The sequence below is a fragment of the Nyctibius grandis genome, chromosome 4 (assembly GCF_013368605.1).
Source record: "Nyctibius grandis isolate bNycGra1 chromosome 4, bNycGra1.pri, whole genome shotgun sequence".
Classification (NCBI taxonomy): domain Eukaryota; kingdom Metazoa; phylum Chordata; class Aves; order Nyctibiiformes; family Nyctibiidae; genus Nyctibius; species Nyctibius grandis.
The window spans coordinates 44,334,166-44,347,639 of NC_090661.1; the positions used below are offsets into that span (position 1 = coordinate 44,334,166).

At 51.9% G+C, this 13,474-nt stretch overlaps 2 protein-coding genes across 10 annotated transcripts in view; one reads left to right on the top strand and one right to left on the bottom strand.

Annotated features, from left to right (window-relative positions):
* The first annotated feature begins 7,809 nt into the window (after positions 1 to 7,809).
* On the top strand, positions 7,810 to 9,225 carry INSM2 (INSM transcriptional repressor 2). The gene has a single exon (XM_068399937.1). The coding sequence runs from the start codon at positions 7,810 to 7,812 to the stop codon at positions 9,223 to 9,225; it is 1,416 nt and encodes a 471-aa protein (XP_068256038.1).
* A 2,253-nt stretch (positions 9,226 to 11,478) lies between these two features.
* The window catches only part of RALGAPA1 (Ral GTPase activating protein catalytic subunit alpha 1), a 143,737-nt gene continuing 141,741 nt past the window's right edge, over positions 11,479 to 13,474 (bottom strand). For 6 of the 9 annotated variants that reach the window (XR_011048079.1, XR_011048080.1, XR_011048077.1 and 3 more), the window contains one exon: positions 12,791 to 12,878. Coding sequence is in view for 2 of the 9 variants with exons in the window: in XM_068399692.1 (XP_068255793.1) it covers positions 12,724 to 12,878 (155 nt within the window). In the remaining 7 variants the exon portion in view is untranslated. Of the gene's footprint in view, positions 12,879 to 13,474 lie in introns of all 9 variants that reach the window. The other 3 variants (XM_068399692.1, XM_068399690.1, XM_068399689.1) reach the window with 2 other exon arrangements.

Here is a 13,474-nt window from a genome sequence, read left to right on the forward strand (position 1 = left end):
GTGAAGGGAGCTACATCTGCATGTGGAGGCATCCTCCCCATCCCCCAGAACACCACCATCCCTTGCGTGGGCTGGGTACAGCAGGCACTGAAACCCAAATTGGCTTCTGGTCTTTGCATTTTAGGAAAAAGTTATTGCTTTCTAAAGTGCAACTTTTGGCGGGGGGAGGGGGAGAAAATTCCCATTTTGAGAATTAAGAAAAACTTTATCAGACTTGTTTATTTTAGTGGCAATTTTTCTCTTTGCTCCATACCATTTAAAAACGCTGAACTGCATTTTTGCTTGCACTTAAAGGTGCAATGAGCCTTGTAAACACAAACCAGGCACAGGACATTTCAACCCAAGAGCCGACTGTTTTGCAGATTCATAACTGTCTAAGGAAAAATGCCTCTATGATAAGAAATACTACGCCACTGCCTTGTTTACTACAATGCCCAATGCTTATTTTAAGTCCTAACTCCACTGTTCTTTATTGCTGTTTTCATTTCTGATACAGTTCTGCTTGTGTATCTTCCAACTGAACATACTGTGCTTCTGTTTAACTGTCTATTTATAGTCATAAGAGAAATAAACATATAAAATAAATGCATCTTGATGCATAGCTGTGCAGGAGTACAGATGTTTTATTAATGAAAATGAATCCAGCTTTTTGTAAGTCATGGCAGCAATATAACATATCATTGTTTGCTCCTCCGCTAGACGGTCCCTGCTGTTTTTACATAGAAATTCCTGTAATACTTAATGGACGTCTGGAAGAATTCAGCCAATTAATCGAATTCACGCAGGAGCTAGGCTAATGGCTGTCTGAAAGGCAGATTACATTAAATCAAACTTGCAATATGAATGAAAGTACTTAATCATACATGCAACAATCATTAGACGCGGCACGGCAAGTGTTTTGATTACTTTAATGAAAGATCAGGTAAAGTGCATCAACTGAACAGATTGAAGAGACAGCATGCTTACAAATGTTTGATTATGTTGACTATCAACAGAAACAGTGCCAGTAATTTATAGCAAAACGTATTTGGGGGAGGAGGAGGAGGATGGAGCTGGTGAACTTGGGAGGGGAAGTGAAATTTGGGCCTCGCCTCCAAGTACTTTAATTAATAGTCAGGATAGCGAGACTCTAATCAAATGTCATGGAAGAAGCAAAACATGTATTTGGAGAATCCTTTACCGCAACTGCTAGGGATCACTTATGTTTGCAGTACTTAGAGCCTGATGCTGGTTTTGAGTCCCCTGTGTTTTGTCAGACTTTGGAGTAAACAGCACTAAGTCCTAACTGAAAAAAATATTTTCAGAATAACGAGATTCATGCTCTATTTTTTGGTCTGCGAAAGGTAATGATTTCAGCTTGGTGCTGCTCTTCCCCTCGGGCTCTGCTGGAGACACCCTCCAGCCGCCACTGCCCTCGCCCTCTGCGGCAGGCGCCGGCCCCCACGGCGGAGAGCACAGCTGAAGAGGAGCTTTGTCTGTGGATCATCCTGAGGCACTGCTGCATTTTGCCTTTTCCGACCTCATCAGCCAGCAGAGTGTTTTGTCATTGCCCCCCTGGGTTGCCCATAGGTGTGGACCCACCAAAGACGGGCAGAGTCTCCAGCCTGATGCACATTTCAAGAGCCAGCGCTGCAGCTTCCCCCCTCTGAAGCTTCATGCACGATGGGTGTTTACCAGGTCTCACTTTGGGGATGAGCAGGGTGACTGATCTCAGAAGCTGGAGACGCACTTTCTAAGAAGAGCAGCAGGTCTCTGGCTCAGCACTGCCTTTCCTTTGCCCTTCTTCATATTCCCTGCACTGAGATGAACTAACAGTTCCTTTTGGGAGCAATCCTTGTGGCTTCTGTGAGATGCAGGCACCCAGCTCAGATGTGGTTCATTTCCTTGTAAAGCAGTTTTCCCGCTTGTTTCTTTAGGGTGCTGCTCTGCCCGGTTGTTTATAGCCAGCTCTCTGTGTTGGTTTGCTTTCCTCCTCCCATTCCTTGTTTTTCCTTATCACCATCTCCCGTGCTCCATCTGCCCCTTTGCAACTGTTGCTGCCGGCAATGATGGCTCCTACACTGCCATCTGCTTTGCAGTGGCCAGGATGTACCTGCACCTCATTCCTCAATTCCTGCCGTTCCTTTGCATAAGCAAGTGAAGATGCAATAACATTCTTCCAGCAGGAGCAACCTGCAGCTTGGGCAGGAGAGGGATCTGGGAATTCGGCGGAATCTGAAGAAAAAGGAGAGAGAGGCAGACAGGGTACCATGGAGTGGGGATGTGAGGAATGTCTTGGGCAACAGCCTTGAGGAATTGCCTGCTGCCCCTTCGAGCCAGAGGAATTTTATGGAGGAAGCTGGCCTTGGCACAGAGGCATGAAAAAATTCTTGGGGAGGGAAAAGAAGAAAAAGGTAAATATTTTCCTGAGGGCTTGGCTCCCTGCACCGAGTCCTGCAGGATTGGATGTGCTCCAGTGCCAGCACAAGAAGGGCAGGACAAAGTATGGCCAGAACAAAGTATTTTGTGGCTGAGGTTCTCCAAGTGCTGCTCTCCAAAAGCCTCCTGAATTGAGCCCTTTTGGGAAATTAAACAAACTGCAGGTTTCTCTGTCCTGCCTGGACTTTACTGGAGGCTGGCACAGAGCTACCCAGCCCAACGTCCAGCATAGGCACAACTCAGGATCTTTGTTTCTCCCATCCTCCTGCTCTCTCGTCTTTCTGTCTCTTGGGTTGGTGCTCTCTTTGCATGCAGAACTGTCCACCTATCTGCATATACATCTGCACGCAGTGCAGTGGCCTCGCTGAAAGCCACTATTGCTATTCATATAATTAATAACCGTGACCTTTCTGTACAAGGAGTATCTTTTTCAGCGAATTACAACATATACTGATGTTTGTAGGAAACAGACTGCTGAGTATCTCATGCCAAAGGAAGTCAAAGCTTCCTATTTATGACATGGCGAGATCAATAAATAACTCCATTACAGGCAAATTTGTCATGGCAAATGGCTTCAGCCTGTGGGGTACGAGCTGAAATCCCTAATGAAATAACAAAAGTCATAATGGCCCCATTGAAGCTCTTGGATGACTTGTATGAGTTTGGGAACGTCGGGCTGCTCCCTGGAGAGGACCTGGTGTCCCCGCGATGGGCTAACGCAGATGGAGGCGAAGAAGAGCCAATATGCAGGAGCGCTCATTTGGCCCTGATGCTGCTGCTCGCTTACGGAGTAGGGATGGGCACCATGGTGTCACTGTCCTCCCAGTATCAGCTTAGTGGTGGCATCATGGCAACGCCAACAGCATCACTTCATCTACAAAAACGAGGAACGCTGAATGTTTTTCACAGGATCACAGAATCACAGAATGTTAGGGATTGGAAGGGACCTCGAAAGATCATCTAGTTAGTCCAATCCCCCTGCCGGAGCAGGATTGCCTAGACCATATCATCCCTTCAGATCTCTCTAGGCCGCGTACCTTCACAGACCAGTGTTTCCTGCCTTCTCTTATGGAAAGCTTTTTTGTTAATATTTGAGCAACAAAGAACACAGAGCAGCTGTTAGCATAGTTTTCCCCTCGAGGCAGATTGTCCTCAGGTAAAACAAAAACACAATTAAGGTACCAGCAAGGTCAGTTATATTAGACAATCCATATCCTCATAATGCAGATATTTCCTTCAATGTCCGTCACCAGCATCAAATCCCCAACTGCAGCAAGATAATTGGCAGCCTCCTTCTAGAGGGAAGATGAAATGGCTTGTGCTGCCACCAAAACCAGCCTGGATTTTGTTTGTGTAAGTGCCGGAGCCTGGGGCTGGTATTGCTCATCTAGCTATATTGCTGGAGAGTCATGTATCAAGGACAGGCTTGTGAGGCAGCTTCTGTCTCCCTCCTATTTACTGCTCCTTTAATTACAAACCAGATGTTGGGGGAAGATTTAAAAGTCACATTTATTTGAAATTCTGAAATATAAAAAACTTGACCACAACAAATTTTTTTTGTGGTGGTGAGGGGAAACATGAAGGAGAGACAAGTTCTTTAATCCTTTCCTTATAGTTCTTTTCTATTTTATTTTTAACTCTTATTTTTTAAAGTTGTGGTTATTTTTTCTTTTCTTAAGTGGCCAAAGGCATTTCTCTTTTTCTTTCTGCCCCCTCAGCCCCCAGAAGAGTTTTTAGGCTTTCTCTGAGAACTAGACCTCACCCGAGACCTTCTGCCTCCCAGCCAGGATTGCTCTCATACATTCCTCTTGCTGTTTATGCCCCAAGACTGTTCAGAAACATTAAATGCAGCTGCCCGCTTGCTTTATGATGTTTTATTCAGGGACCGCACTACACCTCCTCTCCAGCATCCATGCAGGCTCCCAGGTGTCCAGCAAGAAGCCAGCTCTGGCCTCCAGGCTCTGCTGGAGACACGGCTAGGGCTGGGAGCAATGGGGTTCCTACCTCATGGCTGGAGATCGTGGTCCCTGGGCGGCACATGGGCACTGGGATGGAGGAGGAGCTGGGTCACCAGCTGCTGGTGCTGTGCTCCAGAGCCCCTCTGGCAATCAGATGGAGCATCCTCCAGAAGGCACTGAGAGCTCTCTGCCCTGACAGGGGAAGGTATTTAGAGGAACCTGAAGCCTGTCCTCGCTTTGGAAGGCCCTCAAGAGGTAGATCCAGCCATCACTGAGTCTGATTGCTGAATCTTGATGAGGCTTGAATGGGTCTCACAGGCTTATTTTAGCAGCAAAGTTATATACAAGGATAAAAGTCCCTTCACACAAAATGGGAAGCTTCTGCCAAAAGGGAGGCAGGGCAGTGCTGTACCACACTCGTTTCTGTTCCCTAACACACCAGCATCCAGCCCCAACCAGAAAGGAGGGAATGATCTGAGGAGGCAAAGGATGTAAAGGGAGGAACTGGTTCCTCTTGTTCTCACCCCACCAGTTCCCCACCAGCTACTGCATTTTTCCACTAGAAGTTTGATTTCCTGTTTACTGTGGGATTAACCCTTTGGTTAATCTAAGGTCATCTAAAGATGACTCTCATATGGCCGATACGTTTGACCAAGTCCAACCTGATTTTCCCAGACGACTGTAGGGAAGGCAGCATAAGGTCAGGAGCAATGACATTATTCAGTTCCTTGCTTAGGAAAGCCTTGACCTTAAAGTTCCTCTGTTGTATGATGTTCAGGCAGGTTAAGTGCTGCACTCTCAGCTATGTGATGGAACGTAATAAGCCAGTGGAAAAAAAATCCAGCAAATTTCCACAGGATTTGGAAATATGTGCACACAAAATTGTTAATATCCTTATGAATTATATGAATTTTCTAATTATAAAATTTTTGGAAGGAGTGAAAGCTGAAGGCAAGAAGACAAACTCATGTAACAGTTTGTAAAGCTTAGAAGCTGCGAGAGTTGGGTGTAATGCCAGTCACCAGGGTTAAACTCACTTGTGAATGCGGGGAGGGTGGGGAAATCATCTGTAATCATGGCATGATGACCCTGCGAGTGGGAGCCAGGGCACTGGGAGCAGGGGCAGCCTGAGGAAAGCAGTATGTTTGTCAAGCCAAACGAGTCACAAGATGGCTGCAACAATTTGAATCCCAAAGAAATTTTGCTCGCATTTTTGTTATGGATCTGCAGGCACTGGCACGTGCTGCAGCAAGACCAATGGTGCGATGACGGGCTCTGCAGTTTTGGGTCCCACCTCAGAAACTGATAACCAGCTGGAGGCAGACGGAGAAGACTGCGAGAAGGCTGCACTGCGAGCGCACTGTGGAGCATGGGGAAGGCGCAGCCCCTCACCAAATCACGGGGAAAAGCTAAGAAGCGCAGCAGGTGGGAAGGTGGAGCAGTGATTCCACCTCTGCGATTTTGGGATAGGAGATGCTAAGCTCCCCCCGCCAGTTTTCCTGTGACCTCTGGGCCATGTCAGACCATGACACTGGGGGCCTGAAGAAACTCCCTGATGCAACTCCAGCCTACAGCGCAACTCCAGCCTACAGCTTTTACTGGAAAAATGTTTGAAGTCCCAGTAAACGTACTCAGTGCACCTGCTTTCCAACTGGCACTTCACCGCCTGCTACTCCTGTGTAGCAAAAGGCATGGTTGGGTTCCTCACCCCTGGGGACAGAAGCTGAGCTGGGCATTCCTACCACAGACTGCTTTTGCAACGTGACACAAGCGAATGAAACATTAATGGGAACATTGCTTACGAGGGGAAACTGAAAGTACAATTTATGTATCACTTGGAGGAACAGTATAAAACAGTGGATCTGTAACCAGAGATCCAGTTATTCAGTGAGAAATGTAGTTGGGAAGTCCCAGTTACAAAGGTCAACCCAAATATTAGGCAAAAATCATGCAGGCAGTCAGTGGAGTGACCTAACTGCACTGCAGCATGGCTCATCGGTCCCAATTACAGCGGTTTGTACTAACAAAGGGTGATCTCTAGCCCGTGGAGCCTATAATCTAATCTAAAATTCAATGCAACCATGAAAATGGAGGAAAATGGGAGAGTAATATAAAACACGGTTAAGACTTTGCTAAGCAAATATAATCAGAGCACTTACACAGACAAGTGGCTGAGCCTTTTGAGCAGGTGGGGCAAGTTCTGTTCTCGCATGAAGGCTTCAAATCTTTCTTGCCACTTCTGGAAAGCCCCTCTGTCTAGAGATGCTGGTTCTCCCTTTCTCCCGGTGCGCTCTGATTTCTCCTGCTAGGGGATGCTCCCGAGACGGTGAGTCCGACTGTACTACCGTGGGCAAGGGGTGTCTGTCCCCGGGCAAGGGACAGAGTGAGGCTTTGCCGTGTTCGTTGTCAATGGCACGCCATCTTGTGTTACTGCGAGCAGCAAGTCTCTCTGGGCGGGATCCCACTGTCCTGCCGCCAAACCCGGGCTCGGATAAATGAGTGCTGAACCAGGAGATGCTGGTAACGCGCGGTGGGGCCGGAGGGGCTGCTGGCAACGCGCTGCCAGCGTGCTTCGTTCCCCACGAAAACAACGGCATTTCTAACAAGGGAATTACTGGTTTAGCAAACACAGCCCTTGCTTTGCTTACGGCATCCGCAAACGGGTCAGGAATTACAGCCGGGGCGATGGAAGGGGCAGGTTTTGGGTGTTTTGCAGTTTGTCGCACCACAACTCGATCCTGCCTCCCCTGGGCTCGGGAGGGTGCCCGTGGGTGAAGCTGCCGGGGACCACAGCCCCAGGCGGTACCCAGGTCAGCGCTTTAGCGTTCTGAGCGGCAGTGGCGGTGCCGCTCCTGCACGGGGACCTCACCTTAATAGAGGATCTTTCTGGCTACTTGTGAAGAAACTCTTGATGTGGCGGTGCTGAAGGACGGAGCGGGCTCCCAGCTCCCGCTCCCTTCAGAGAAAAGACGTGCAGGGCAGCCCATCCCAGCCCCGGCGGTGGAGGAAGGCTCCTGGCACCAACACCCCCCAGCAGCATCTAGAGATGCTCCTGCCGGAGCCCTGCCCGGCCCCTCGGCCGAGGGGCTGCGGCCGTGCCCCGGCGCGGGGTTTTTATCCCGTCTCGGACTCACACTCCCGGTCCCACACCTCTCTCAGTCCCGCAGGGCGCCGTTTCCCCCGGCTCCGCGCCGCGTGATGCGCTGCCGCGGACACCCCGCCCGTCCCCGCAGACCCAGCGCGCCCGCCCCGGCAGCGGGGAGCCCCGGCCCGGCCCGGCCCGGCCACCGCCTCCCCCCGCCGCCAGCGCCGGCCCCAACTCCTCATTGGCCGCCGCCGCCGGAGGGAGGATGACGCCCGGGCGGGAGCGGGCGCCGGGGGTATAAAGGCCGGGCGGGCCGGTAGCACCGCGCTCCCGCCGCCCCGCCCCGCCATGCCGCGCGGCTTCCTCGTCAAGCGCAGCCGGCGCCCCGGAGGCTCCTACCGGGCGCGCCCGCGGGAGCGGGACCCGGACCGGGACCCGCCGCCCACCCCGCCGCCGCCCCCGCCCCCGCCGCCCACCGCCGGGGGCAGCCCAGAAGCCAGGCAGGGGGCGGAGGAGGAGGAGGAGGGCGAGGAGGAGGAGGGCGCCGCCGCCGCCTGCCCCGCGACGTGGCCCCCCGGCGGCGGCTGCGGCGGCCCCGGGCTCGCCCCGCCGGAGGGGCCGGCCGCCTGGGGGGCGGCGGGGCGCCGCAGCGCCGCGGGGCCGCGGGCGGCTCTCTTCGAGCGGTGCCTCAGCTCCCCCGCTTCCGCCGAGTCCTTCCCCCTGGCCGCCTCCTTCCCGCCCGCCGAGAAGCTGCTGCTGCAGCCCCGCACGCCGCTGCCCGCCCCGCCGCCGCCGCCGGTGCCGGTGCCCGCGCTGAAGCGGCCGTCGCGGGCCAAGGCGCCGGCCAAGAAGGCCAAGGCCACGCGGAAGCTGAGCTTCGCCGACGAGGTGACCACCTCGCCCGTGCTGGGGCTGCGCATCAAGGAGGAGGGGCCCGAGGGCCGGCCGGGGCCGGGGCCGCTGGCGGGGCGCACGCCGCTGGGCGAGTTCATCTGCCAGCTGTGCAAGGAGCAGTACGCGGACCCGCTGGCGCTGGCCCAGCACCGCTGCTCCCGCATCGTGCGCGTCGAGTACCGCTGCCCCGAGTGCCACAAGATCTTCAGCTGCCCCGCCAACCTGGCCTCGCACCGCCGCTGGCACAAGCCGCGGCCCGCACCCAGCGCCGACGGCTCCGCCGCCCCGCCGGGCAAGGAGAACAGCCCCGAGCGGCGGCCCCGCGGCCCCGCCGCGCCCCCGCCCCAGCCGCCGCCGCCCCGTCAGCACCGCGGAGGCGCGGACAGCGCCGGCGGCGCCCCGGCCCCCCCCGGCCCCGGCCCTGCTCCCGGCCCCGGCGGCGTTCCCGGCGGGGAGACATTCGCCTGCCCCTGCTGCCAGAAGCGGTTCCGGCGGCAGGCCTACCTCCGCAAGCACCTGGGCACCCACGGCGCGGCGCGGCCCGCCGCCTACGGCCCGCCCGAGCGCGGGCAGCTCGCCTTCGCCTGCCACCTCTGCGGCGCGCGCTTCCCCTCGGCGGACATCAGGGACAAGCACCGGCTGTGGCACGCCGTGCGGGAGGAGCTGCTGCTGCCGCCGCCGCCGCCGCCGCCGCCGGCCGGGCCCCCCGAGGTCGGCGCGGCGGGCGGCGAGCGACAGGGCTTCCCCTGCAAGCACTGCCCCGCCACCTTCTTCAGCGCGCCCGGGCTGGCGCGGCACGCCAGCAAGTGCCACCCGCCGGAGAGCAGGCAGGTCCTGCTGCTCCAGATGCCCGTCCGGCCGGGCTGCTAGGCCCGCGCCGCCGCCCCGCGATGGGATTGCTCCGGGAGCCCGGGCGAGCCGAGCCAGTCCTGTCCACGCTGTAATTCCTATGGAAAGTCGCGGTACTCACGGCTACGAAGTCGGAGGAGCCGCCCGCGGACTCCCGCCTCACCTCCCCACCCCCGCCCCCGCCGCCTCCCCGGCCGGTGGGTACCGAAACTCGCCCCGTACCAGCACGGCGGAAGGTTTAGCCGACGGGCGGTACCTCCGCGGCTCCGGGCGGCAGCGCCCGCGCCGAGCCCCGCCGGGGAGGGAGGGAGGGAGGCGTAGCGCTGCCCGTCGGCTGCCGGGGCAGGCGAAGGAGGGCTGGCGGGTGCGGGTACAGCTCCGGGCTGGCGGGTGCGGGTACGGCCCCGGGCTGGAGGCAGCGCGCACGGAGCCGGGCCCTGCGAGCGTCTGCCGGGGTGCGGGCAATGCCGGGGCGGCGGGTGCCGGTCCACCGAAAGTACATCTTCCGCAGCTACTCTCGGTCCCAGGACAGAAGTACAGCTGTATATACGATATTTAAAGAGAGGAATTATTTTTCGTGAGAAAAGAAGCCTGATCTAGTGACCTTGTTTTAATAGCCTTAGCCCCCGAGCTTCAACATTTAAGTTATTGTGAGGTGTTTTGTTTGCTGTACCCTGTACTAAGATAGTCAAGAAGGTAAATGTTCATATTAAGTCAATGTCAAGTCATATAATAGCTAGCAAAACATATGGAAAATTAATTGTGCTGTCTGCTTAATGAGAATACGAGGTGTTGATCTTCTATAGCTAAGTACGCATCTCCTGCTTACTCGGTGGTTCTGTACTCCAGCGACCGTGTGGTAGGCAAAACGCACGTCTCCGGCAGCCGCCCGTTTCAAAACCTGCTCCGTCAGAGGTCTGTTAGTGCAGCACGGACAATAGCAAGAAGCGCAGTTCAGTCTCGCCAGGCTGAGCAGCATGTGGTCCTGCCAGCCTCTGCGTCATGGGCAGGCAGAGGGTCCCTGTCCGCACCCCGGTGGCCCCCGAGCCCTCTCCCCGGTGAGCTGCGCTGTTGCTGTGAGCTCCTCCGAGTCTTGTGAACAGCTGAAATTACAACATGAAACAGTCCTTTGATATGCTGCTAAAGATGACAGGCTACCTTCCTTCTCCCTGACGAGACCTACCTTTTGAAAAGCAACCCACCGTGTGTATTCGCTGGCTTTAACAGTGGGCTGGCCAAATGCTTGAAATACTGTGGAATTTACCAGCTACTGACATTTTAGCCAGTATTTATTTATATATATATTTATTTATTTAATTTTTCCAGGCATGGGTGCTTGTTTCCAAATGCGATTGCAGATGAAGCCAAAAATAAGGGCAAGCAAATTCAATAAACGATTTAAAACAAAGCTCACGCTTTCCTTGAATTCAGCAGGGCAAAGTGGGTCAGCTGGTGATTTCCGAAGAACCGAATTGATCCCAGCCATAGTCTTTGTTCTAACACTCTCTCTGAAATGAGCATGCAAAGTATTTCAATCTTTTGATTAGCATCCTCTAAAGCAATTATTTCTGTAGTGCTATATTTTGTTACACACAACAAAAGATTCATGTGTATCATGCCCAAAGGCTGAAAGCAAGTGATAAATGCTTCATTTTAAATGTGCTTCACAGACTTTGTTGTTTTAGTTCCAGGACCTGGACAAATAAATTAATACAATATAACCTAAAGCAGCCAAGATCTGCTGTCTGACAAAGGAGGTTAAACTCACAGCTCGCTCTTCTCATATGCCAGAAATAAAGCATGTTATTTTAAGTTGTGGATTTTCCCATCATTTGTAACAGAGACTTAGGTAAAAATGCCCGTTTATGCAGCTAAATCAGTTCTCCCCTGGAGAAGGTCACTATGTTTTTTCAAATCATCGTTCTCCTTTCTCCACTTGTGCAGTCAAAGGCGAAGGGCTTTGGACCACAGAAACCTGATGATTATTAACTGCTCCTACAATTAGCACTCAAACAACCAGCCTCCAGGAGGGAACGCCCCGCGCTTTGCGTTACCTGTGGAGCTACATGCATTGTATTTACTAGATCTGGGGAGAAGTTTTCAGTACGGTGCTCTTGCGATGGTGTGGGAAAGAGTTCCTAAGAACTCGTGTGTACTTTTTAATACAAATGAGAACTAAGCTGTGTATCACACATAACTGCTCCACGTGTAACATCTTATTCTTCTATAAATTGGAGTAAGAATCTCATCACTGAGATGAACCACTAATATACAAAGGGTGGTAAGAATAATTTTATTGTATTATTAAATAGCATGTCTTCTCCTCAACCGTTACAAATTTGTAGATACTACATGAATGACAATACATCATTTATCTTTTTATTGTTGCCCATATGATATATTTACACATGCAGTTAGTACCGATGTCATGCTACATTTTGTTGACAGCATTTTGTTGTTTGCCAGACTCAAAATGTGAGCATTTAATCTTCTGTAGGAAAAATATCTCTGGGTGGGTGGAACGTGTGTACTAATCTGCACTCACAGGGTTGGAATCATCAGCATTTCAGGCCAGGCTCCATGGAGCATGTTCCCTTTTCTTCCCTAGTACACATCATCAGAGCAATGAATTTCTATCGGGAAAGTGCTTTTTTCTTTTTTTTTTTTAATGCAAGAAACAACAATATACATCTAGACCCAGCAGCCCGGTGATAAAGGCTAAACCCCATGAAACTTGATGGCATTTAGTATTGATACCACTTGGAAAAGCAAACATTATAAAAATATTTGGAAGCCAAGCATAAGCAGAATTTCAGCACAGTGATTTTTTTTTCTGGCATAGATTATGACATCACCTGCACAGTTATGAAATGATATGTTTCTTTGTGAAGAAAGTGTTGGTGCTACGAGCAAGTTATTTTGTTTTGACTCTGTAATGCTTGAAAGGCCGTTGAACTATTTTATTCTTAACATAAATAATCTGTACACAACCTGTGCATTAACATTGTGACATCTGACAAAGACTTTACAAATGCAACTTCAATTTAAAATTGTACATTCATTTTCAAATTGTACATATTTCTTTCTTTGTTACAGAGAAAATTGCAATGGGGCACAATAAATATAGTGTAATCAAACTGCAGTCTCCAATTCCATACATGACTCAAGATCAACCAGAGTTAAAAATGTCTACTGTTAAGATACCATAATAATTGAGGAAGGTAAAAGGTGCAGAGGACAAACTGCACTGAAAAAAACCCAAACAAACAAAAAAAATCAAACCAAAAAAAAAACCCAGAAAAAAAAAAAAGGCAGCCTGGAGTTTGATTAAAAAACACAAAAGCTAAAATATTAAAGTAAAATTCCAGTGTCACTGTTTAAAATAAACATACAGAAAAGGGGTATGCAGGGGACAGGCACACACACATTAGAGACATTATCCTTTAACGGAAAGCGGTGAGTCGCTGCAGGAAGGGTGGCCAATCGCTGTTCACTAGAAAGCTGCAGGCATCTTGCCACTTAGGACTTGTTGGCCGAGCCAGAGGAGCGGCGCAGTTTCATGGACATGCGGCTCTTGCTAGTCCGAGGAGACATTGGAGAGGCTAAGTCTGTTCCATCCACCTGTGCTGTTGCTGCTGCTGGAGTTTCTCCCAGCTGAGTCTCTGGGCAGAAGCCTGCAGAGGACAGCAAGAACCAGACAGGTCAGTGCCACCTTCCTCACTTGCAGCACGGGATCTATTCACAAGGGGCAGAGAGGAATTTCAGTGCTGCTGTCACCCCCACAGCACCTCCTAGCCCTTTACGAGCTGTGGGTGGTGGCACTGCACGTGGAGCTGGCAACTGCCACAAATCCACCTCTACGGAGAAGATGATGCCAGAAAGCACTGAGCTATGGGACTGCAGAACCCCCTCGCCCTCAGCAACTGAGGCAGCACAGAAATGGGCGACGTTCTCCTGCTAACCAGAAGAACAGACGCCTCCAGTTCCCTTGCAGGGATGGGGAGCTGTTGTTCAAACCACAGCCCAGAGGAAACCAGTCTTTAATGAGAACATGAAGGTTAACAGCTCGTTGCGCATGAAAGGAGCTCTAGGAATGCTGCTGAAGAGGTGGAGTGAATCAGGGGCCAACTGGGAGAGCAAAACATCTTCTCCCACCCCAACTTTAGTTGGTGCTTCAAAAGGCAAATTCCTACATGGCTCACAAGGCAGAAGCTTGAACACATTATACTGACTGGATGCACTATGTGTTAACATTTCTTTGTAAAAGGAA

Coding starts and splice junctions, on each gene's coding strand:
- INSM2 (XM_068399937.1), top strand. CDS start 7,810: ATGCCGCGCGGCTTCCTCGTCAAGCGCAGCCGGCGCCCCGGAGGCTCC.